We start from the raw sequence: 27,577 nt of genomic DNA, 5'->3' as shown, positions 1-27,577 counted from the left end.
AGCTACATCAACCGGAGCCCAGCTGCTCACCCAGGCTGACCTTGACCTCTTACCTTAACACAGTTAGGCTACAAAAGTAACGTGTCGCTAAAAGGTCGTGACCTCTCTCAATGTACACGCCTTGTCAGTGCCCACTCAGTCCACCGCCTCTGTTCAAATGATTTTCACCTTTGACCTTCTCACCTCATATCAGTTCCCTGACCATGCATATCTACACGACCATTTGTTCTTAATCTTAAGTGCTGACTAGATGTATAGAAAGAAGACGATGGCAATGACTGCAATACGAACGCTCGTTGGCACACAAGAACTACACAAAGTATTCTCAGGTTCCATCCTTTCCACCCGGCCCAGCACCCACGGTTGGGTGATTGTACTCGTCACAAACACCTTCTCAAAGAAATGTTTGTTGTCGTATTCACCTTGATTTGATTCCCCTGAGAGTCACCACACGTCTCTCCGCTGCTCATGTCTGGTTGTTTGGTACCCAGTTATCAGATATCTTATCTTGGAAAATTGCTGTGTGTTGCTCCAGACCAGTTACCAGACAGTCAGTCAGTCCTTGTGAGAGCACACGTACCCTGGCTCACTCGCTATGTGCCTCACTGCTGGTTTTGAATCTGTGGCGCAATATTACGTGAGACATCAAACTAGTGAACACTATATGGATACGTCAGACTTAGATTGAAGATGGAGAGTGACACATGATGGAAGATGAGAGTTGAAAGACACAGCTAAACTACTGAGCTGGAAAGATTCGACCTGATGACACAGGTCGTTGGACTCTATTTTTGTTCTGGAATGTTGTTGGATTCGAAACAAAGTATATGATGCTCGTGTTTTTATATAGTAAAGATTACAATGTCATCATGATGATGCAATATTAGGATGTAGAATAATCAAGATCCTTCGTGCATTCTCCTGTTCCTCGTCAGTCTTGATTCACATCCACGGTTGTTTTCTTCATGTCTAAGACTCGAGATGACCAGTAGATTAAGAGAGTAGAGGAGCTGTGCTTCACAGAGCCACGATATCCTCTGTTAGTCCAAAGTCCTCGTTTCTGGAGTAGTACTGGGAGGAGGCGCTGCAGGGGATGGCGTCGGCCGCTTGGACGCAGGTCAGCTCCTTTTGGTCGAACACCGTCCCTTCTCCACACATGAAGCTGTGGATCCAGCAAGAGTTGGGTAAGACAGAACATGTGATGTAGATGTACATCATGTTAATATCTGCGACGTTCTAAGCTCAAAACAGTTGTATGAAGTTGAACGAAATTACTTGTTAAAAAATGCCAGGAGATTGTTACATAAACCTTCACGTATCATTGGCTGAGAATGTTTTCATCCTAATGTACAAACAAGACCAAAGCTCCTGATGCATTCTACATGTCTGTTCCGAAGCTCCACATTCTGCCACCGTTCTCACGCAAATCCTTAAAATGTTAATGGATCTTTGTTCCATGTTTTCAGGTTTTACTTACAAGATACATGTAAAATATTTACTTAATTCATATTTAGTATAAGTAACTTGAAAATCGTAAGGTGGAAAAGTCGAGAGACTTGGAAAACAGCCCAAGTTCTGTCCTTTAAGGTTTCATGAGAGCAGAACTTCCTCTAAAATGTTATGCCACAAAACGTACTTCCCTGTGATGGTAGTTGTCACTATGTACTCACCTGCAATGGCACCAGTTACCAGGTACTTCCCTTCAATGTAGGTGTCACTAGGTACTCACCTGTAATGGTAGGTGTCGTAAGGTACTCACCTGTAATGGTAGGTGTCACTAGATGCTAACCTGTCATTGTAGGTCAACAGGTACTCAGCAATAACGGTGTCATTACCTGTATTGGTAGGTCTCGATTCGACCGCTGGAGAAGAGCGCAGGGTAGCACACGTGGAAGATTCTGCAAGAGTTCTGCTGGTCGGCGTAGTACCCGTAAGGCTCGTCCACACAGCTGAAGGATGTAGAGATGTCCCCTAGCAGGAGCCTGGCGCCGGAGGGCAGGTTCAGAGGCTCCAACACCTCACTCACTCCTTCCAGGTTCTCTGTGAGAGCTGACAGCCCTGACTGTAGCAGCTGATTGTTCGCAAGCTGAAAGTCAGATGAGGCCTTGATGCCGTTTCTCTGCGGAAATTGTCTTTCGGTACCTCGTTGGAGCTGGCTCAGCGATGCTTGTCCAGTTTGTTCCTGAAGACTTGTGGAATCTTCCTGGAAGTTATCTTGTACTGGGTTGTTGCTGAGTTGTAAGCGGGGTGTAGTGGGACGTTCCTGAAATCTGTTTCCTCCTTGGAAACCTCTGTAACTCTGAGTGTTTCCGCTAGATCCTATCTGGCGTCCAGTAGAGGTTTGCTGCGATGCTACGGAATCTTGTTGAAAAGCATTTGAATCCTGTTTTTTGATGTTCAGGAGTGAGCTTGACTCAGACTTTAACTGGCTGGATGAAGCAGATGCTTGTTGAAGGCCACTCACGGTCTCTTTAGATGCCGCTGGACCGCTGGAACCTTGCTGAGTGCTACTGAACTGCTGCTGAGAGCCACTGGAACCTTGCTGGTTGCTATTGAGTGATTGCTGAGAGCTGATGAATTCTTGCTGGGAGACGCTGGAACCTCTCTGGATCCCGCTTGCTCTCTCCTGGAAGCTGGTTGAGTCTTGAAGAGAATCACTAGAACCTTGCTGGATTCCTCTGATTCCTTTCTCGGAACTGCTTGATTCCTGCAGAGTTCCACTGGAACTCTGCTGGACGTTGCTAACTCTTTGCTGGGAAGACTCTTGAGACCCAGCAAAGCTTTGCTTAGGGCTGTTTTCCCGGCCAGATGATGAAGCAAGCTGCAGGTCGCCCAGGATATCCTTGTTGTCTTTCTGGAGAAGAACCAACTGCGCAGGTTGGCCCACCAGAGACTGGGCGGTTGCCACCGTCAAAAAAGCACCTGTCGATAAGTTATGGATCGTCAGACATGTTTTATTCGTAACAACAGAGAGGTGATCCTGAAGGGATATAGGACAATTGTATAAAATATAATCAATTAATCTAGAAACTTTACGTAAGACAGAGTATGTGGCTCACTGATCAAGAGGAGTTTCATCCTGTGTTATCTTCAGAGGAAGTGTACCTCTGACTGACCTGCTCAACCGTCTTATATATTCACGTTCGACACAGTTGTCGGTTAGTAGGATTATATTTCTTCTCTTTCACAGTCAACTGGCGTTACAGGGTTGATGGAATTCTATATATCTATATAATGACAAGATGATCAGCCATGGTGGAGTGTGTTTGACACTTTCGATCTTCAGATGTTTGTTTAATCTTATTCATCATTGCTCCAAGACTAATTTCTAAGAAGAGCTTTGGAATCACCCAAGATCTCTTTCGAAAGATCCTGCATTCCATGGCTGTGCTACATCCTGCAGCAGGGATATGTAGACTCCTTTAGAGAGAGAAGTTCTTAAACAAGGCTGTACTACAAACCAAAGGTGATTATCTACTTACGTGATACATTACCTTGCCTGCTTTGTGGTTACGTCGCGAGTAAGTCACCTTCGGCGAGGCTGTAAATCGTCTGTTGATTAAAGACAGCAGAATCTCGACGAGGAACTTTTTACTGTAAAGGAGCTCATCATTTCCCTACCACTGGAGGTAGCGCAGCCTTGAAGCTGCAGCAGCTCCTTCAGTGAATGACGTCCTGGAGTTGTATGATGATAATAAAAATGATATCATTTATACGTATATAGGATCAAAGTTGTGCCCAAGACAAATTGTGTTATATACTAACTCATATAGTCTGTCTGTTCAGAGAAAGCAGATGCAGACAAGTAAACGTAATAGATTCTAAATAATCAGAAAAAAGTAAATTGTTTTACAAGATTCGTGCGATGTTATCCAAGTGTGAGTTATATTATGACTGTTGGAGAGGCAATCACAGGGAAGAGGAGGAGAGTGGGAGGCAACACGGGGTAACCAGAGTGTTGACACAGAGGAAGAGCGAGATGAGATGAAAACGGGGGAAGGGAAGGAGGTGTACAAATCCTCTCATGCAAAATTTATTACATTTTGATGTGGAGTGGCGTGACCAGGGCTGGGCGGACGCTGTACTGATGTGATTATGTGGAGGGGGAAGTGTAAAGTTGTGTGTAATATCAACAGTGGAAGTGTTACGCCAAGTGCTGGAGGAAGGGTGTGTGCCAGGAGACAGGAGGGAGTCTTGTAATTACTATTAGTATAATTAGTTACGAAACAAGAGGTGATCTATGGAGGAGGAATGTGTACATACGTGAGGGAGATGGTTCCACAAGCATGACTGATAATCAAGATAATATTGGACACCAGGAATCTTTTGTAGACAAATGTAGATATTGTTAAAGAGATCAAGGAGCGATGCTTACACTGTGAGGAGAAGAGGTGGGCTGGGGACGCTGGCGGGAGTGGATGATGTCGTCAGGACTGGTGGTGATGGAGTGGACGTGTGGTACGAGAATTCCAGGCATTCATTCCAACATTTGTTACTGATTACCAGATGTAAATGATGTTGTCTTGTAAAGGTGATGACTCTTTGATAGATGAAGCATTAAATAAACTGACCTGTAACTAAAGAAAATATAGGTAAGTAATATACTGTCTGGATGCTTGCAAGGAACATATTTGAATGTCATACCTCGGCTGACCAGCAGTTGAAAAAGGAATCAGTTGTTCAGATTACTGTGAACTCATTACACTGTGGTTGGGTGGGGTGAGGTGGGGTGGGGTAGGGGTTCAGGATGGTCAGGAGTGGCATCTGAGACGTGTCATGTGGAGGTAAATGTGTCAAATGTGACGTTATGACATATATCTCTCTTCGTAAACATTATGAACGTGAACTTAATTACTTTGATCGTCATGAATTCTTAAGAAATTGTAGGCTGGATTTTCTTGATTTCTTATTCAAGAAAACAGGTACATGATGGACAGCTGCTGTTGTTGTTAAGGACTGGTCGGGGCCTTAGCTTGGCTCCAGCAACTTCTCTTTTGGCGGCCAATGGACTGTGCTGAGACATTAGTTATGGCAGTCCACAGCGAGGAAGTGTTAGAGCAGCTCACACAATAACACTAAAGCCAAAGCAACGTCTCTGAGAATGTAATATGGTGAGCATGTACAGCATGTACAGTCCTTGTGTAGCTTGTAGTGTGATCAACGCGGAAATTATTGCGTGTTTCCTCCGTGTTCAATCTCTCTTACAGGTTCCTTACAGACGCGTCTTCATGTAGGTGACTCCAACGTATTGTTCATGAAACAACGCCTGGGTGAGCGGCCAGAGTCGAAGTATACGTATGCTCAGTGGTCTTGGGAGAATAAATTTTTTGACGACAGTCCAGGCAAAAATGTGAGGGATTCCGAAGGCAAAAAATCTGCCATCTTTGCGTATGTTGTAGAGTTATATAAGTCTATCAAAATAATTGACAATAACCGAGAAAACTGGCCGTTATAATGAGGAGATCCAGATATAGTTTGTCAGATCTCGAAGATAACTGGATAGTGGAGGTTAGAATAAGGTGAAGCCACTATTGCATCCCTCACCCACTCCTACCTCTGTTCCTCAGGTGCTCCTGTAGCATTTTCTTCGTTAGCTTTTCTACTAATGTTCCACTGACCCAAGGTAGATCTGGAAGCTATACTGATAGTGTCGGGCGAATCCAGGATTTATATCATCAAAGAAAATGTTACTCACATTAAGATAGATACTTCGTTTACCGTCATATAGCTCGTATATCTGACTTAATGTCGACGTGGACGAAGATCTTTGTGAAGCATCTTCACACTGGCTGTGACGACCGTCATTACGATAGGAGAAGGTGTTTAGTCACGGGTTCCTCGACGTTGCGTGTCGGTAGTACACTAAAGCAGGCGCGGTGGGTTCAGGCTCAGGGGCGGCTGGAAACAGTCGTCGAGATATCAGGTCAGCCAGTGAATTGGTCGTCTCCAGTGTCAGTATCGGTAACCTGTCCAGGGGTGAGTGTTTGACTTGAATAACACCTACCCTTTCACAATTATCTTTCGACGCAGAAAGCGTACATGGAGCAGAGTCATCTTGTGGACGTGACTCATATTTCGACCATATTCTGACAGCAACACTAACTTCAGGTATTCAGACAGAGGATTTGAGAGGGTAACAGCGGAATCTGTGCTTCATGAAGGATCCTTTAGATAAGTCGATTCCAGGTTTAAGTTCTAAATCACGACAACTAGACGATCCTGTCAACCAGGAATTCAAGTGGTTTAAGGAGCCAGTGAATGTGAGCAGAGATTTCCCAATATTTGGTCCGAATCAGGGTTCAGGACGCATGAAAGTCCATCACTTCGTCGAGTTGCACCTGTTGTGTGGGAACATAAGTTCTGAAAATTGATTGGGAAATATATACAAAGATTCGCAGCTCGGACCTTGGGATTGGAAGTGGGTACTATACAACAGCAAATATACTGTGTCGATTCTGATGAACGGCTCTTGATTCCGATGAACGGCTGTTTTAGCGAATGCAAAGCAAAAGGAAGAAAAATAATCTTGTTCTGGATTCTTGCCTTGACTCCACCTCTCAAATCGTGAGAAGGAGGATGGAAAATTTTGCTGTGGGTTGATTGTACTGTTGCGTGTCCTGGATAAGTTAATTTTCAGTCCTTGTGTGTGGGTGTCATGTACCTGCTCGAGAACTCGACCACAGAGAGAAAGAGAGGCTTCCCGAATCTACAATGTAATCCACCTTCGTGTAGTTTTCATGGTACAGATTTCACCTCACTGGCACAGAACTGAAAATCATTAGGTGAGAAGCGAGACGCTGACTGTGTGTTGTGAGACCAAGTGCATTCAGTAAGGTCATGACCTAATAACTACACGTAACTTTTGTATTCTGTATTAGGGTCAGATGTCAAGGTCAACACGGGTGAGCACCTGGGCTAAGTTTAGTGTAGCTTCAGTATTCATGAGAGGTGAGCGTCGACCCCCGGGTGGGCGATGTCCTCACGTGTCAAACGAAATATCTCATTTCTGCAAACTAAGTGACTTTTCGCAACGCGTCAAATAAGTGACTTGTCGCAACGCGTCAGATAATTAGCGTGATTTGCTGGACAGGACATGACCCCTACCTACGCGCAGCCTGTGTAAGACCTCGTGCACTTGTCCTACATTCATTGATTTTGTGGATCAGAAATTTCGCTTGACACTGAGCCTGAGGCAGCCTACGGCTCCTGCGGCGGTTCTTGGGACTGAGGTGTTCCCCAGGCCACACACAACCCTGTCGCTGCTCCCATATTCACCAGGGTCTTGCCTTTCACCCCCCCCCCCGCAGCCTGCTTGTATGTGGTCGTAGTCGGGGTCAGCTACATACCAGGGTCACCTTCCTCCTTGAGAGCAGGATCACATTCCACATTACAGTCAGGATTTATATATCAATTACTAATGGTTCATTCGAAGTCACATTGACCTATCACGTAGCTCGCTACTGCTCCGTACCTGCTGATTGGCTGAGAGGCTTCTTTTAAACGCATCTGGGAAACAGAAGCAAAAAGAGAAAGAGAAAAAATATTGTAATGCAACTGAAATATTAATGAAAACGCGATAGCTCGTTTTTCCACAAAGTTAATATGAGTTGGTAGCTGCAAAATTACTATTATGAACAACATGAATATTTTAAATGTTTAGGCTCAATTATGTTACAGAGTTTAACGTGTTATACGATGGAGGTAGATCTCCCTAATCATATCCACGTGTGTTTATGGAAAATTCATCACAATGTGTTTCTCCTCTTACCCTACCCGCTGGGTTAATCATCACAATGTGTTTCTCCTCTTACCCTACCCGCTTGCTTAATCAAAGTCAAATGTTTACATATGTTAATAATTATATCAAATGTTCGAATTGTCTATATACTGTGGATATAGTGAACAGTGAACACCCACAGCACCGGCAGTGAACACCTCTAGTGGGTGGTTGGTGACGGAGTTACACTGGTTATTTATGTGATAATTGTGTTGATATACAGTTTGAATTAATTTCCGTATTTTTTTTTTTAATTAGCGCAGTGAATATTGGAGGGAAATTTGACCTAAACGAAAATCATATATTTTTGCACATTCAAAATTATATTTATATCTATTTACTTATCTATCTGCATGTTGGCTGGTAGTTCCTTCCTTGTTCATGTTTGGAAGGTAACCCAAGAAACTCCAGGAAGGACTAGGGATGATCGTACCTGGATATCATACTTACATCTGGATCAGATATCAAAGACCTAGCTACAGTCTGGGACTTGGGACAAATGTTTACCAGAATGACTGTAACCTTGATGTGTTGACCGGTCATGCTTCATGATCCATGCATGACATCCTCTGAGGGTATGTACCATGCAGTTGTCAACACAACAATAAGGAGGACATCTGAACGTAGGTATTACATGTCTGTGACGGTGGCATTCTGTACCTTACAACACCAACCCCGTTGTTGCTGCCCTGTACTACTACCTGATATGGACAATGTCTAGCGTCTCTGTCGTGTAATCTGGCGACACTTGGCTGATGAAGCAGACCCTCGCACGGTCACTACCTCGCACACGACTATATCATCACACTGACTCCAGTTCATGGCTGCTGATTCTTGATCATGTTCCTTCCCTTGACCCTCCACCCTGCTCACAGGGCCTGCGTGTGGTGCCATGAGTGTTGGGACGGGTCTGGACTGATGACTTGGATAATGTCATGTTATCAGTAAGAGCAAGTGGTGGCCTCTTTGTCTCAGGTTTATCTAAGACTGTTCACTCCGGCTTGTCTGAGTCTGTCTCCACAGTGTGAGGAGCAGCAGATTCCCCTGTAAAGACTAAGGCAACTTGACGTGAACCTTGATGCCACGTTTCTCTTTTCTGACTGGAAGGCCACGTACACCAACACGAAATCTCAAACGAACAATTGATAAGACAAAACTTGGGCAGTCAAGAACAGGTATAATGGAGTCAAAATAGACGTATACGTAATTCATATCACCAGCAAAATGAATCACCGTGGCGTATATCAAAGGGTTTATTTCACCACGGTTCAGTTAACTGGAATATGATGTGATATCGTCAAAAGTTATTAATTTATCAGTTTGTATAATGAAAATATTAGGTCATGAAGATAATGTCCTGCTGGTTATATTTATGAAAAGTCAAAGGACGGCTCCGTCACGTGATGATAAGCCTGGTGGAAGCGATCCTTCCCCGGTCTGTGTCCTGTGGGAGACGATGGGTTGTGACGATGAAGACTTCACCATGAGCGTTGCACCAAAACACGTCATCACCGGTGTTACACAGGTCAACTCACGTTACCAGTCGTCGCCTAGTGACACATTCCTTGGATTCCCGGTCCATCCCTTTGGATAAGACGAAGGCATGTCACTGGTAACGTCACAGCTCCCTGGGCAGGACGTCACTCTTCCTCGAAAATCAGCAATCCCACCAAAGACCAGGCGTGGTTACTCACGGTGGCTTGTGATTGGATGGAGGCAGTCAACATCAATCCTGACGTCACGCACCCAGAGCCTCAGGGGCGTTGAGCTTCGTCGACAAAATTCAGCATAGCGGGTGGAGTTTTACTGGACCACAAGGGAGGTGAGGAGTCTCTGACACTGCCAAGCTCAAAATACACAGCGCACTCAGTTAACATGCTTCAGGCTCGGTTATACAGACGAGCCTTACATAGGATATCCTGATTTACGAAAATCTGAAAGAAAAATCCCAAGAATGAAAGGCGAGCACCACTGTAAGCCTCTGTCAGCCCCTTCAGTCAGCAGAGTTTCCCCAGTAGAAACTGTCAACAGTTATAACTTCAGTACACGAGGATAGATGTGGGCTAACAGCAAACACTGGTAGCAGACTGTGGTATTCCGTCTGAAAAATTGTGGCTGTTTCCACCAATATAAAGTCTCTAACACTACAGTGCAGCTTCCCCCAGCTGCTGTCTTGATTCAGCTGGTCACCATGCAGCTCCCAGAGGATGGCAACACTGATGATTGCTTTAACCATCAGTTTTGTCTTCATCATGTGACTAACTGGCCGCTTCTGACCACTTTACACCTATGTTGTTACACACACAGTGTTACTACACTTATGGCGATACACTTCCACCCATGGTTAACCTTCAAAATTATGACATGATGATAGTACTTATGATGTTACGATTATACTTATGTTGCCGCAGTTATGGTGTCACCTAACTGCACTGTTAAACTTATAATTATGGATACTTATGGCGTCACCCTCGAACGTGTAGTATCCCATATAAACTTGTGATATTGGTTTCTGTACGTTCTCTTGGTCGAGTTTAAGCGTCTCGACAAGCTGCTAAATACAGATTTTACGACGAAGTGTGACCTGCCCGCAAGGTGAGGCCAGCCTCCCATGTCTCTACCTTGTAATGGCTGGCTTTTCCCCGGCAGCTACGTACCTTGGGCAAGAAAACGATGAATTTGAGATTCGATTTTTATTCGTCATAGAGATATAAAGATACATCTGAAGAGAGAGATAGAAACTAAAGATGGAAAAGGTTATTTTAGAGAAAAGAAAAGTTAAAAAAAAGTTAATTTCTTACGGGAGGAAGTAATTCTTTGTGTTTAATGCCTAAACCTTTGCACTCTCCCAACAAAGCTGTGTATACCTAGATCTTGAAACAGAGTCTGCAATGCAAGATCTAAGACAGAATGCTCTCCACGAAATTAGTCAGACGAGCAGTGGATCTGGGAACTGTAGCCGTCCTTTCACAGAAGCAGTGTGAAGTTCCTTTTCGATTCAGTTAAACAGTGCAATCCGCTCTTCAGGCAGTCCAAACTCGGCGTTCCTGGAGTAGTATTCGGAGGAGGCGCTGCAGGGGATGGCATCGCTTGCCTGGACGCAGGTCATCTCCTTCTGGTCGAACACCGACCCCTCACCACACATGAAGCTGAGGAATGAGATACACATAGATTCTAGAAACAGTCCTTCATACAAGACTTAGAACATACAGGCAGGCCTGAGCTTATTCTCCAGTGACGGGAGTGGTTGAGAATATAACTTTTCTTACTGGGAAACCAAATTTTATTACTGTATTTAATGTAATCCACCGACTTCGATTTATTTCTTTTGAAGATAATTTCTTTAAATCGATTCTGTTATCATGATGAGTTTGTTACAATTTGCGTTCGATGGGAATTGCTTTTCTGATAACCTATATATGAATAACCTTTCCCTTCTGCACTGGTTTATAACATCGTATCATAAGGGTGAATTACCCTGCCATAAAATATTACTCTCTGAAAGTTATCACATTACTTTTGTTCCGTACATATAAACATTCTTTGCCTGGAAGAAGGCAGTGCGAGCGCACCGAGACTCGTCTCTGTAATCATCCAGAGTCCGATTTACAAGTTGTCTTCCAGCAGATTTCAATGAATTCAAAGCCAGTTATTCGTCTTTAAGATAATCGTTAGGAAATATTCCCCGCAGGTGAAAGTGACAGATGATTGCCTATAATGGAAGTTATTGAGAAGTTACGTACTTAAACAGGCATCAGAAGATACTAGTCATCAACAACACCTGTCAACAGGTACTGACGTAACGGTGTCACCAGGTACTCACCTGTACTGGTAGGTCTCGACGCGGCCGCTGGAGAAGAGCGCAGGGTAGCACACGTGGAAGATTCTGCAGGAGTTCTGCTGGTCGGCGTAGTACCCGTAAGGCTCGTCCACACAACTGAAGGAAGTAGAGATGTCCCCCAGCAGGATCCTGGCGCCGGAGGGAAGGTTCAGCGGCTCCAAAACTTCTCTCACTTCTTCCAGGCTCTCACCAATAGCTGATAGTCCTGACCGTAGGAGTCTACCATCACTAATTTGAAGATCAGCTGAGGTCTGGAAGCCACTTCCCTGAGAGGACTGTCTTCTGGTGGCCTGCTGGAACTGATTCAGCAACGTTTGTCCACTCTGTGATCGGAGGGCTGCAGCATCCTGCTGGAGACGCTGGTTGGTGTTGAGCTGCTGCTGCTGCTGCTGCTGCTGCTGCTGAAGTGTGCCAGGAACCTGCTGGAAGGTGCTTCTTTGTTGGAATCCACTTGAGCTCTGAGAAATTCCATCAAAAGCTTGTTGGCTGTCGTCGAATCCTCCTTGTCTTAGAGTTGAGGAACTTTGTTGGGGTCTATCAGAACGTTGTTGGTTTTCCAGGAATAAGTTCTGAGTTGCACCAGACACTTGCTGAAGTCTACTGAGACCTTGCTGAGTGCTGGATAATCTTTGCTGAGAGCTACTTACTTCATCCTGGAGGCCACGAGTTCCCTGGTTGGAGCTGGTGAATTCCTGCTGAGAGTTCCTGGAACGTTGCTGGAAACTCTGTTGAGAGCTGATGAAAGGTGATTGAGAATCACTTAAACCTTGCTGGAAACCGTCGACTCTCGGCCGCGAAGGTTGTTGGGAACCAGTGAAGGTGTTCTGGAAGGCGCCATCTTGTCTGGAAGATGATTCCAACTGGAAGGCAGCCTGGTTCAGGTTGAGGATGGCTTTGTTCTGGCCGCGGCGCAGAACCAATTGTGCTGGTTGACCCAGAAAGGTCTGGGCAGCGGCCGCCGACAACACAACACCTGCCGGGAAACATGGTTTACATAAAACATCTGAGAATGAACGAGGAAGGTGTGTATTTTTTTTTTTGACACGTAAGTTCATGGTCTATGGGCACCACAACGGGAGATATTCAAACTCGACTGTCTATGGTCAGTAGAATCATCCTTCCCAGACATGAACATTGAACTAACCTGACCTCACTAGTATACATTTCTGGTGTCACCACTGCACTAACGCAACAGACAAACGTATGTCATCTACTGACTCGTATATATTCCTTGTTGTGGTTGTGTGGCTTGGTTGGGTTAGGGCAGAATCTTTGCATCAGAGTTGGTATGTGGTCAGAGGAGAGGTCGTGTTATGTGCTACTGGTAACTCGTATGTGCAGTGCTGGTGGGCAAAAACTAATGCCAGGTGAGATCGGCTGCTGAAAGTCATGGGTTAGGAGTCTGGTTGGCTGGTTACGCTGGTTAAGGATGTTGAGAGGATAATCTGCCAGTAGTGCTCCTCGGGGATCGTGGAAGTGAGCCAAGCAGGACGATGGGCGTTGAAATCTCCATATAAATAGATACTGGCAGTGTTGGTCAGGTTCTGCATTTCAGAATATATATATATATATATATATATATATATATATATATATATATATATATATATATATATATATATATATATATATATATATATATATATATATATATATATATATATATATTCTGAAATGTTTTTCAAACTATTACTTACACAGGACGAGAAGTTTCATCTTGTGTGTTTGGAGCACAGCCAGGGAGGTTGTGGCTAGCGACTCACTCTTAAACCTGCTTTTATACACAGGTGTCATAATGGTTGCCAACTGGGCTATTGTGTGACGACGCCGGCCACCTGGTGTCAGGTCTGAGCTGGGCGGAAGTGATGGTTTGGTAATCCTCTTCAGTATCACGTTACAGCAGTTAACTTGTTGTAATTGTGAGTGAACTGGCAACTATGGTTACAAACAGCGACGATGAAATCAATCTGTATTGAAAGAGAAAATTTAGGGTGAGGAAAAAATGTATGCGTGTGTATGTGTAATGTGTGAGCGTGTATGCGTGTGTATGTGTAATGTGTTGGCGTGTATGCGTGTGTGTGTGTGTAATGTGTTGGCGTGTATGCGTGTGTATGTGTAATGTGTTGGCGTGTATGCGTGTGTATGTGTAATGTGTTGGTGTGTATGCGTGTGTGTGTGTAATGTGTGTGTGGTAATTTCATGACAATAGCTCGTCACCGACAGTCAGAATGAATGAAGGATCAGTGCGATAAGAGTAAGGCAGCTGTAGTAAAGACAAGAGTTCAAAAATGTGATTGGTGTACATAAGGAAAAGATTTTAGGTCCAGCCAGGTCCACCCATGTCCAGCTAGGTCCAGCCAGGTCCAGCCAGGTCCAGCCAGGTAGCTTAGTTGCAGCGTGTTAAGACAGTCGACCAGTAATCTTAACAGATGGTGAGTTGGATGATTGTAGGCGTCACTTCAGCGCTCCGTAATCAAGACGGTATAATTTCCCTGAGCGGCTGCTGTCAGTAACTTACGTGCTATACACAAGAAATAAACTGCAGGATTATATGTGTGAGACGAGGGACCTGGGAGTCAACAGTGTAATAAATCGGTCGCCAGAGTCCTGCCTGAGGAAAACAGCAGAGACAACCTGTTTGCTGGTGTATGTTAGAGTCGCTTGGCAAATGTTCAGCAAACTCGTACACAGCGAATATCAGGCCAAAACCAAATGATGCATCTCAAGTTAGGTCATCACACTTAACCAGTCACGTGATGTAGAAGGTGAAAAGAGAGCAACCATAGACCACAACAACAAAAATTAGCAAGAAACTTGTTAGAAAAGACGTTCATAAGTACTTATGCGGCATGAGCAGTGGATTAATGAGTTAAGGAAACTGATGAAATTGTGAATGTTTACAATATGGTAAAGAAATTTCAAGAGGTAGGCCACACTAGTGAAGAAATTCCTCCCCGTACTACACAAATCACATATATGATTAACACATACAATAATATCACTTTCTCTCACGTGTCTGAGTTAAACATTCCTCTTGCTGAGGTACTCAGTGACTGACTGTCGCTGGTTCTGGGAAAACGTCTCTCTTCTCTTCTCTATCACGTCCTGAAGTGTTCGGTGACTGACCTGTCGCCCACTGCGGTAATCCTCAGTGGATCATGTTCTCCACCGTTATATTGTAGGGGGAAAATAGGTAACTTGCTGGACGACATATGACTCAGTGAGCAGAAAGACCTTGGACACACGCCTCCACCAGGCCTGGACACAAGGACGCGGGACACATGATACAGCCTCGTCTTCACGCTTGGCGAGGCCACTTCGGGTGAAACCAGTTATGTGCGTAATGTGACCATCTGTTTCTTCGATCAGGAACCCTCAGGGTCCTATATAGTCCTCTGTAAGTGTGTGTGTGTGTGTGTGTGTGTGTGTGTGTGTGTGTGTGTGTGTGTGTGTGTGTATTTATTTATTTATTTATTTTGCTTTGTCGCTGTCTCCCGCGTTTGCGAGGTAGCGCACGGAAACAGACGAAAGAAATATATATATACATATATATATATATATATATATATATATATATATATATATATATATATATATATATATATATATATATATATATATATATATATATATATATAGAGAGAGAGAGAGAGAGAGAGAGAGAGAGAGAGAGAGAGAGAGGACAGGTAACTCAGTGAATCTAGAGGTGAAAGTAGCCATATTTCATCGAAAAATGATAATTTGAATACATTAAAGTTCTGTATTACTTTCGAAATATAAGATTGTGACCAACACTCAGGCATGTCTGTCTCTCCACCTGTGAGGCGCAGCAGTTTCAGTGTACATCGACGTCCTGGTTGTTGTGGGTGAGGCACGGTACACATGTCCAGTATAGTGTTAGTAAAAACGTTGCCAGACACTGCTGTAAGCTCAGCACGCTGTCTGTGTTCACTCATTCACACCAAAACATTATTCATTGTGGAGTTATTCATGATGAACCGTTGTTCGTAGGTGATGTATGAGCTGACTCGGCCGTGAGGACCTGCCTGAGGGAGGGAAATGCTGGTGGTCGTTCAGGCTCCTGCCCCTGCCGTCACTAGGTCCTACGACTTGTCCGTCACTAGGTCCTCTAGCCGTGCCCTGCCTCCAGGTCGTCTGACTCACCCCACCATCAGCAGGTCTTTCGACTCGCCTGCTCACTGAGTCGTTTGGCTTGTCTCGCCACCAGGTCCTGTGGCTCGTCTCGCAACCAGGTCCTTCGACTCGTACCTCTTCCAGGTCCTCCGACCGTGCCCTGCCTGCCTCAATATTAGGCCATAAATCCTGGGGCTGCAGGAGGGGAGGCCAGGCAACACGAGAGCTTCATCAAGCAGCTCACCCTCATAATTCCTGCCTGACAGAGTTCCAACGGCATGCATCTGCTGCTTCAGAGAACCCTGACGCTTCAACCTACTGCTTCGAGGATTTCGGGTGTTCAGCTTTACTGTCCTCTGGAGTCCTTTTGTTGCTAAAGCTTGCCGACTCAGACGTGGACTATATTGGAAGTTACTCCTCCTACAGAACTCTGTCTCATGAGAGTTCTGGCAGGGAAACACGCAACCCCCAAAAGCTCCCGTGGGCAGAATTACCGGTTCCGATACTCGAGGCATCGACAATATCTGCTCCAGGATTATTTTTCCGTCTCATCTCGCTGCTTCGAAAATCTTAATGCTATGAGCTTATGTCTCCGTCGCAGGGGCTTAAAGCAGAGGTTCTCAGAGGATCTGACAGATGTAGCGCCGTTAACAACACGTCTGCCGTCAGATCTTAGTACACCAGGACCCCTGGTACCGCCTTAGGACGGGCAGAGTGAGTGGCTGAGGAGCGCCTGTAATGGTTCCCTGAAACATGAGCTGCTCAGAGAAGCAGCAGGTGTATCTTTCAAAGAAAATGTGTGTACTAACGTATTGGTGTGCGCGCGTGTGTGTATGTGTGTGTGTGTGGTGTACACACACACACACACACACACACACACACACACACATCCTGCAGTGCCTAACAGAGTATAAACATGACCTTGACTGACCACATATAATACAAAATCTGTCGCAAGTCTGAGCGTACGACACACGCAGCGCTGCTGCCCTGCCAGAAGGACGAAAGGGCAAGCAGGTGCTTGGCAAAGGGCGGGAAAAGTCATGGTGGACGACCTTTGTTTCTTCAAAAACATTTCGTCTCAATTTTCGTCGCCTGTTCCCTGCTGCTAACTGCCTGGCTCTCCCTTTCATTCAACCACTTTTTATTTTTTTTGTTCCACTACATTTTTCTTATTTTTTCATTTTGGCTTTTTTATTTTTTTTGGCTTTTGTTTACAAGCTTGGGTTTAACGGGATTTGGACAAAAAATGTATTTTTCCAGCTGGGTGTCTGGTTTTTATTTTGGTTCTCGACACTGCACACTGGAAAATGTCAAAGTCAATTTGCTTTTGAAAGGAACAGGTGTATAGTACTGACAGTATATAATTGAGATGATTTATTAACGTATACAGCTGTTGAATTCCACACAGACAGACAGACATATATATATATATATATATATATATATATATATATATATATATATATATATATATATATATGTCTCATTTTTTTTTAATTTTCCAAAAGAAGGGACAGAGAAGGGGGCCAGGTGAGGATATTCCCTTAAAGGTCCAGTCCTCTGTTCTTAACGCTACCTCGCTAACGCGGGAAATGGCGAATAGTTTGAAAGAAAGAAAGAAAATATATATTTATATATATTTTAGACCTAAGGGCCGTGTAGTCGTGCCCATGATCTTCATTGCCCCCACACTACATGACTCACCCTACACCGCTACCTACTCTTACACCTCCTCTCTCACCACCACCGTAAACATCCCCCAGGTGGTACTGGTAACACCTGAGGAGCTCAAGTACCCGTCAGGTTAAGGGTCATGTAAGGTCAGGTCAGGTCAGGTCAGGTCAGGTGTGGTCCAAGAGAAGAGGTTTGTTCCCAGGGGACCCGCTATACCAAACCTGTATCCAAGGACGACTCTCACCCGACCTGCTACAACCTAGCAAGGTCGTCTGGTTCCCTGGCGACGCGTTGGCCCGACACCTGATCACTTACCGGACGTGGAGCAACGGTCGCTGCCAGCAAGACTACAACTTACTGATGAAGTTGATACAAAGTCGTTGGTGAAAGAATTTCACCACAGCAATCTTACACACACACACACACATTATATATATATATATATATATATATATATATATATATATATATATATATATATATATATATATATATATATATATATATATATATATATATAAATAGGTAGATAGATAGATAGATAGATAGAGAGAGTTTAAAGATCTCGCCACCTGGCCTCTGGTATACACCAACCAAGACAAGGTAATTACCGAAGTATAATACCCGAGGTGATTACAACCCCCTTCCCTCTTTCTCCCCACCCCCCTTTGTGGCTTAATAAGTTTCCCTAATCCCACTATAGCGGCATCTGATCCCCTCCAGCGCACCTGTAATTTACTCGAGCCTTTGGCAAGAGGATCTCGCCAAGCTTCAACCCTTCCCTCTAATTACACGTGAGAGTCAAATTAACCACCTAGTTTGTGGGGTTTAAACTTCGCAAAACAAACCTCTGATGAAGGTCTTTAATTTTCGCGATGCTTTTGACAGGGCAGGAAAGTTTCACAAGGGGTCATTCATTAATCAATCTAAGGTCATAACACTGGTATTTAACGGGTGGCAAAGGGTTGTGACCTCTATGGAGACGGAAGTCATTTACACCCCAATTAAAGAGAATAATTACATTCCTCTATGGCCCAGGGGAAGGTGGTCTGGCCTCTTGCTGTGTTCGGGACTATTTGAGACAAGTTTGGCAACAATTATGGTAGGCAGATGTTCCTTTAGGGCTGGTGGGAGGAACGGGATTGGCTTTGGCTACTTGGGGGGAGGGGTGTACGTGGTTGGTCGTGGTTACAAGTGGGGTGGCGGTGAAGTGGTTGATCGTAGTTTGACTATACCAAGACCCACAGACTTTGCATCATATCCACATTAGTGCTATTGACAAGGGCTAGCATCCATTTTATATATATATATATATATATATATATATATATATATATATATATATATATATATATATATATATATATATATATATATATATATATATATATATATATATATATATATATATATATATATATATAATATATATATATATATATATATATATATATATATATATATATATATATATATATATATATATATATATATATATATATATATATATATATATATATATATATCTTTTTCAGATATATAATGATATGATATGCTGTTTGCTGAAATATTTATCAGGACATTCAATTTGTCTCAGTGAGTTCGTATTTGCTTAACATTTTCTCATTTACAACATTCCTTGTGGACCTGCGCTCTCCTACTGACACGTAAATCATTTACAGGGTCATAAATAGAGCCAGCTGTAAACGCGGCTTAAAAATGAACCTAACATTATTCATCTTCCAGAGTTCATTAGGTAATTCTGAAGATTAATTACACAGGTGGTGAGGTGCTCAGTCCTGGGGCAAATCTCACAGAGGAATATCACAGATGCCAACAACTCCTCCTCCTCCTCCTCATCCTCCTTCCTCTCGTATTCCTCCTCCTCCTCCTCCTCATCCTCCTTCCTCTCGTATTCCTCCTTCTCCTCCTCCTTTTCCTCTTCCCCTCCAAGATCTCGTTCAGTATCATCTCTGGTACGTGCAGTATCTGCAGTGTGGGTATCTGGTACGTGCAGTATCTGCAGTGTGGGTATCTGGTACGTGCAGTATCTGCAGTGTGGGTATCTGGTACGTGCAGTATCTGCAGTGTGGGTATCTGGTACGTGCAGTATCTGCAGTGTGGGTATCTGGTACGTGCAGTATCTGCAGTGTGGGTATCTGGTACGTGCAGTACCTGCAGTGTGGGTATCTGGTACGTGCAGTATCTTCAGTGTGGGTATCTGGTACGTGCAGTATCTGCAGTGTGGGTATCTGGTACGTGCAGTACCTGCAGTGTGGGTATCTGGATGCATCTGTTCAAGGTATTTGGCTTGAGTGTATAAAAGCCTGAAGCATGACAACATTGGAGCCAGACACCTCCACACTATCGGCTCCGGTTCTCCTCCTGGGGGAGGTTATGATATCCTCACGGGGATATGGTTCTGGCGTCCTGACAGGGGTGGCTCTTGTGTCCTGTCAGGGTGACTCTGGTGTACTGCCGGGTGTGGCTCCCATATCCTATTAAGGGTGGCTCTGGTGTCCTATCAAGGGTGGCTCTGGTATCCTGCCAGGGGTGGCTCTGGTGTCCTATCAAGGGTGGCTCTGGTATCCTGCCAGGGGTGGCTCTGGTGTCCTATCAAGGGTGGCTCTGGTATCCTGCCAGGGGTGGCTCTGGTATCCTGCCAGGGGTGGCTCTGGTATCCTGCCAGGGGTGGCTCTGGTATCCTGCCAGGGGTGGCTCTGGTATCCTGCCAGGGGTGGTTCTGGTATCCTGCCAGGGGTGGCTCTGGTATCCTGCCAGGGGTGGCTCTGGTATCCTGCCAGGGGTGGTTCTGGTATCCTGCCAGGGGTGGCTCTGGTGCTATAGTTGTGGGGAGGCTCCGGCAGTCAGACGAGTCTCAAGCTCACCCATTTTCCAATTTTCACCAATATCTGGAAGTGAACGGGAGACGGGGAATGGCGCACACTGACGTCCCGAGTTGGGTGAGAGCAGGGATGTGGATGGGTGGGATGTGACTAAGTAGGGGTGTGGCTGGGTGGAGGTACAGTTGGGCGGGAGTATGGCTAGACGGTGGTTTGCCTGGTCGAGGATGTGGCTTGAGGGAGGTATGGCTTGTGTGTGGGTGTGGAGTGTGGGTTGTGGGTGGGAGTAGTAGGATGGTGCCACGTGGTGTTTCCCAGTCCTCAGCAGGGGACCTTGAGGTAGCAGATCATCCTACCTGCCACGCCTTCCTCCTTTCCCATGCCACCCACAACCCTCACACGTCCGCACATACTTGGCCTACTTCCATTCTCCTCCCACCACGCCTCCCCCTACCTGCGATAACTGGTACTGGCATGTGACCTGGCCTGACATGCTATTTGACCTCGAAAAGCATTATGATATCCTGGAAAGAATTTGTGATTAAAAAAAGAAGAAAATCTGTCATACGTCCGACACTAGAATATGAGCGATTGACTAAGGAGGCGCGTGCTTTCCAAGCACGAGCCGGGAGGTTATCACCACAATGGAAGACGCAAGCACCAGGCAGGCAGAAAACCCAGCTGGGCAGGACTTGTAGAGTTTGCGAGAGAGAAATTGTGTCCAACACCTGAAGGAATTTCTTGCGTTAAAGCTCTGTTGGTTTGTTAGTTATACCTTGACGGTGAGAGCCTTAACGACCAGCCTATAGCACAGATAACCATCCAACTTGCGCAGACATGGTTCACTTCAGATGCAAGTGTAGCATCGACCACAAACTATCGCATATGATATATCCAGCTCACGTCTTCCAGCAATACGTAAAGAACTGGCGTAAAAGTGTTCCAGTTATGAGGTCCCGTCCTGGTTATGACCCTCAGCCAAACACACATCACTGGACGACCGTCTCAGCAGATGTTATTGATGAAAAGGTCCAACAGCTCCACGAAACGGCCGCCAACAGTGAGATGTGTGGAGGATGAAGGTATCCTTCACTTCCTGTCACTCACGTGTCGGTCTGTGTGTGTGTGTGATTACCTATGTGTGTAATTACTGTGAGGTCAGCAAGTATTACACTCGTGGGACTGTATGTGTTTGTGTGTGTGTGTGTGTGTGTGTGTGTGTGTGTGTGTGTGTGTGTGTGTGTGTGTGTGTGTGTGTGTGTGTGTGTGTGTGTGTGTGTGTGTGTGTGTGTGTGTGTGTGTGTGTGTGTGTGTGTGTGTGTGTGTGTGTGCGTGATTCACTGTACAAGTAATCATCTTTTCATATGAATATTGCATTTGGAAATCTGATGACCATGTGGTATTTTGATGTACTGATATGCTCTAGTGCTCTCATAATGTTATTGAAATAATAATTAATCACGTGCCTTAATTATTGGTTGCCACATTGTGAATATTAATATCGCCTGATTATGAGAGAGTTATGAGAGGTCGCTAAAAGATGAGGGAATAATCGTTTGCCAGATGAACCATGATAATGAGACCTGCATTTGTTCCCCGCGCAGGTGGCCATGTCAACAATGAATATGTTCGATATCATTACTGAAAAGAATCTGGGAACTAAGAAAAACTCTGGAACATCGCTCGAAGAAATTAACCAAAGTGGCAACCCCAGTGGGTGTGAGCAACCAACCAGGTGAGGTTTTCCAACAGTGACAATCTTTGAGCACTGTTGGATAATCATTTCGTTTATTTGTGAAATATTTCGACTTTGTAGACGAGCGATACACCTCATTCAAGGCTGACAAAAAGCAAGTGAAGACGTGTAGACGTACACAAGTACCCGTAGTACTTGTGTATGAAATATAGAGGAAAAATACAGCCCCAAACAGATCACTGGAGTGTGATGATAACTCAGGCCTTGCAAAACATTTACTCCTAAATACAAAACAAAGTATTGGAAAACTATAAATCAGAACCTGAAAACATGTAGTTCTAAATGAGAAACAGGACATATAAATGCTATAATTCAAAGTGTGAATATATTCACACACACACACACACACACACACACACACACACACACACACACACACACACACACACACACACACACACACACAGACACACACACATTATCAAAAACAGGCCCATGTCCTTGTTAAAAACATTCAAACCAGGCCCTACGATCTTGTTAAAAACATTTCAGTCAGGACCACGACATTGTTTAAAACGTTTGAGCCAGGGGTCTCTCTCTCTCTCTCTCTCTCTCTCTCTCTCTCTCTCTCTCTCTCTCTCTCTCTCTCTCTCTCTCTCTCTCTCTCTCTCTCTCTCTCTCTCTCTGTCTGTCTGTCTGTCTGTCTGTCTCTCTCTCTCTCTCTCTCTCTCTCTCTCTCTCTCTCTCTCTCTCTCTCTCTCTCTCTCTCTCTCTCTCTCTCTCTCTCTCTTTCTTGGCAACTAGTGCCGTCGCGACGCCTTTGTATCTGCGTGTCTGAACGTTTTAACCAAACGTTTGTTTGAAGTCTGTATGGAAAATAGAACCCGTCTGATGTATAATATTTTTTTCCATGTCTCTCTTTTTAATGAATTTCCGACTACTTTGTTTGCTCGTTTGATGTTTATATTCAGGAAAAGCGTCGGTGTGGTGGCAGCATATATCGTACGTTCAACTATAAATGTTTTAGCTTTGATTAATTCATTGTCGATGTTATGTGGAATTTCTATGCGTGGAATATTTCCATGTCTATAATTTCGGTGTGATAACCGACCATACTACTGTGTGTTAGAAATAAAAATTATTGCCTGATACTTGAGTTTTGATTTAGGGTAACAATGCTAAACTAGGAAGAGAATAGGTTATACAGAACTAGATAACCGTTGAAAAAGTTTCATTCTTTATGATTAATGTTGGTAGTTAGGGAGGCTGAGGACTATTAATGATTAATGTTGGTAGTTAGGGAGGCTGAGGACTATTTATGAGCACACAACTGAGTTCAAAGGTCAGGAATGTTAAGGCTGACAGGGACCCACGCAAACTGGTGTAGTTTCATGATGGAAACGAAATTAGTTCTGTGTTGTAATTGGTTCTGCATTGTGATTAGGCCTGTGTTGTAATTAAACGTGCCTTGTGAGTAGGCCTCTAGGCCCACGTAGTAATTAGACGTGCTTCGCAATGAGGCCTGAGATTGTAATTAGACCTGGGTTGTAATCACGACTTCATATTGATAAAGCTTGCGTTGTGGTGTCCATACCCCAGATTAAGAGATCATGTACCAGTGTCCGTAGACTCGACTCTCGCTGTTTATCACGTCAAAGTGAGCTGGTCGTGTTGGTTTGGGAATCATAGACGTCACTGTCAGACATAAGGCCAAGGGCTTTCACTTATACACACTCGAAATGTTCTCAGAGCTTCTCTCTCTCTCTCTCTCTCTCTCTCTCTCTCTCTCTCTCTCTCTCTCTCTCTCTCTCTCTCTCTCTCTCTCTCTCTCTCTCTCTCTCTCTCTCTCTCTCTCTCTCTGTCTCTCTCTCTGTCTCTCTCTCTCTCTCTCTCTCTCTCTCTCTCTCTCTCTCTCTCTCAGTCCATAAAGCAGACAGGTCTCTCACTTCTATAGTATGTGTGGTATGATGGGAAACACTAGGCCGGCATTGTGGCCACTTCAACCGTACACTATACAGTTTTGTGTGAGCCATTTGGCCGGATACTGGATACCAGATTGAAGCAGTGAACCAGTTCCATAATATAAGATAGATTTCCCCTTTTTCAAGTTCCGTCACTCGAGACAGACAGTGTGAATATAAGCGTATGATCAGGTCCCTCTCGAAGCTCCCATACTTTCCTCTGCCTCGCCACCGCCGAGAAAGTCTACGGTTGCTCCCACCCACGTTTCACTGTGTCGACGGCGCTTTCTCACTACTGAGGTACACTGTAGCAGATGCACGGGTGTTCCTACCCTCCACACAGACAATTCCTCGGGGATACCATGTAGAATTATGCTGCTCTGAAGTTGTAGATTCGATGCTCTTTTCTTTCAATAGATATGATGCTCTCTATAACCAATAGATGTCACTCTTCTCCCGAGCTACATTGTGCTGTGGATGTAGACGTAATGTTCCTCTTCACCAGTGTGTAAAGGTATTAAAAAAGTATATCATAAGCAATTTAGCACTGAATTTAGGCATTATAGAAGAATATCATGGGCATTTAAGCGGTGTATTAACGCTTTAGTGCAGGAATTATAGTCATAATTGCAGTGTAATATGTTACCAGAGCAGCTATCGTGAACACAATTACTATACATTAATACATTATTGATGCATGTTATGAGCATTATAGCGGCGTATCAAGGTGGTATAGTATCAAGTCATAGTTATGATATCACAATATAATGAATATTATAACGACATGTTACACGCATCATGTCAACATAGAAGCATTATAACAACATGATTATCATAACAGCACAGTACAAACATGTAGTAGTATACTAGATGAGTTAAGCGGTATGTCATGAAGATATAGCATCATCTCTGGATATGATAAGGACATTTAGGGGCGTTTTACCAGCATATCAGGGACGATACATTGGCATATTAGATGTGTGACGTGTGATGTCATCATGAGGTTCCTGGGGACGTCCGCTGTTATGAACTCCAGTCAAAGACACAGCTTCTGTGTGATGTCGACTATCATCTATTGTACATTCGACGTCGACTGGGCTCATAGTCGATGGTTTTCCTCAACTTATCATATTCGATGATCACTTCCTTCGTCTTCATATTCGACGGTGAACCTCAAGACCCATTCATTCCAAAATCGACCCATGACAACATCAGTCCTCACATCCGGTATTTGACACCATCTTTCCTAATGATTGAGCTCTGACATCCACCCTTATCTTCGACCTTAACTTGTTCGACACATGCTCAACACCTACCTACAATCCTTCTGATCATCGACGCTTTACTTGAATTCCTCTAAAATTCGACGTACGTCTCTGTTCAGTAAGTCGACGGCCAGCCCAACCGTTCTGGCACTCGACCATTGATGTCGAATCACCCACTGGTCCCTCCTTGAGGATTAGAACTTGGAAGTTATGCTAATTATAGTCTTGCCATTAGTCGTCAGGTTTACAAGCTATTAATTGCACCAATCATCTGCGCATTACGCCCCTCCCCAACTCCCGTAACTACATGGATCAGGAAGAGACGATGTATTAGGTGATTAGGGGAAGTTTGTGTCTCAGCTGTGGACTGTATACTGTACACGTTCATACAGTTGCAGTCCACAATTATATCACAAGGGGTACGACTGTGAAAAACACTAACTGTATGTCTAACTGATACGTTTCATAATCAAAGACATAAAGAGATTAAAACTGCGTCATCTAATCCTCTTCTCCTTCGTTACGGTTAATCCAATCTTCTTTTCCTCGTCATTAGACTAATCTCTGTGATAATGATGGCCATAATCTTCTTGCTCATGGGATTAATATAATCCTGCTTGCTGATGGTTGATCAAACGATTTTCTTCCCATAACTCCTTTCTTCTACCACCGTTTTCTTATCATATTTTTTTTAGTCCCTTGTAATTTTGTAGTTCTGTACTCTAATTCTTCCAGACTTCCCTATTTCATTGCTTCCGTTATCCTCTACATTCTCGTTGCATTCACATAAATCTTTCTCCTCCCCCCAGTGTTTATTCTCCCTTCCTGTATCTCCATCTCTTTATCTCTCTAACTCTCTATATATCTCTATCAATCTCTGAGTCTCCTGGCTCCTCCCGCTAATCACTCTGGGATCAGGAAAGTAATCTCGCCCACCACTGGTCAGGTAACCACCATATTTCAAAGTTAACAGCCAGTCAGCGGCCAGGACGGTAATGGCTCACTCACGGTTGTGTAAACCGCTCGAGAGAGAGAGAGAGAGAGAGAGAGAGAGAGAGAGAGAGAGAGAGAGAGAGAGAGAGAGAGAGAGAGAGAGAGAGAGAGAGAGAGAGAGAGAGAGAGAGAGAGAGAGAGAGAGAGAGAGAGAGAGAGAGAGAGAGAGAGAGAGAGAGAGAGAGAGAGAGAGGACTAATGTGATATATGAAGTGATATATCAGTATGGTGATATTCCTGAAGATTTCTACACTCATCCCCTCAGGCGGTCACTGTGTTCACTTGATTTTCTGTTATTAATTTTCTTCCCTACCACACATTTTCTATGTTCCCGCCGAGGATCCAACAGGTCTGTGGGATCCTCACTGATTCTTATTCTCTACATATATTCTATATAATTCCCAGACAAACTCAGGCGTGGTCGTGCCTCATGTCACGGCCTGTGAGCGCGCCTCATGTTATGTGGGAGATCGTGCTGTCTGCAGGAGGATCTTGAAACTATTGATGAGGAATTGAACATGTGAGTCTTGGTGCGCCGATATCATCCTCCAGTGAGAATTTGATCGGGTAATGACGACGCATTTTGCGCTAATTTCGTCTAACGCGATTCTAATATTTCTAAAGGTTACCATTGCATGTCAGATTGTTCCTAACCATCAATATCCTATTAGACCCAGGAGTTGGGTACAGTCTGCCACAGACCGAGAGAAAATATGTCTACGTTTTGAATCTTTCTACAGACTTTCATGTGGAAAATGTCTGTCCAGACACAACACGTTATTGTGTGACATTCAAGTTTCAACAGTTCACAGTAAGTACATGTGACTGCCTCGTTAGTCGTCACCACTACCATCATCACCTAACTTCAGATGCTGTACGAGGGTCGCACGTCATTAGAGGTCAACGACCCAACAAAAGTGGAAATAAAGAGTCAGGTGAGATCTGGCAAGCAATAACTAGGCCTCAGGCCTCACAAGTGCCTGTGGCGATAAGGGCAATAACACCTTGAAGCTACATGGGGAAATCAACCTTTGAGAATAGTGTTGGTAGCCACTCTAATGCTCCCTCTTGAACAATAGGATGAATAACAGTGTGTGTGCCAGGTGCAGGCAGCAACTACAGGGCAATACGGCCATTTTTACACCTGGGGTTTGTGGGTATTTGCTTGAGAATTACTTGCGTGTAATAGTGTGTTTCCCTGCAGGGTTTCCTCAGCGCTGATGTTATGGCCTCGGGTAAGTCTTGTTGCTGTGTGTAGCATCTACTGTAGAAGGAGGCTTTCCATGGCTCCCGAGAGAGAGAGAGAGAGAGAGAGAGAGAGAGAGAGAGAGAGAGAGAGAGAGAGAGAGAGAGAGAGAGAGAGAGAGAGAGAGAGAGAGAGAGAGAGAGA

General features: G+C 44.3%; 1 protein-coding gene across 1 annotated transcript; it reads right to left on the bottom strand.

Annotated features, from left to right (window-relative positions):
* Window positions 1-834: 834 nt before the first annotated feature.
* LOC139759996 (uncharacterized) lies at window positions 835-13,445 on the bottom strand. Its single transcript, XM_071682741.1, has 5 exons — window positions 13,316-13,445; window positions 11,601-12,591; window positions 10,782-10,926; window positions 1,836-2,980; window positions 835-1,162 (listed from the first exon to the last, which is right to left on the bottom strand). Exons 1-5 carry the CDS (start codon window positions 13,410-13,412, stop codon window positions 1,018-1,020), a joined length of 2,523 nt encoding a protein of 840 aa, XP_071538842.1. The 5' UTR covers window positions 13,413-13,445; the 3' UTR covers window positions 835-1,017.
* Between the last annotated feature and the right edge of the window lie 14,132 nt (window positions 13,446-27,577).

Source organism: Panulirus ornatus, chromosome 34 (assembly GCF_036320965.1).
Source record: "Panulirus ornatus isolate Po-2019 chromosome 34, ASM3632096v1, whole genome shotgun sequence".
In the NCBI taxonomy this organism is placed as follows: domain Eukaryota; kingdom Metazoa; phylum Arthropoda; class Malacostraca; order Decapoda; family Palinuridae; genus Panulirus; species Panulirus ornatus.
This window is presented reverse-complemented; position numbering and strand designations above follow the sequence as displayed.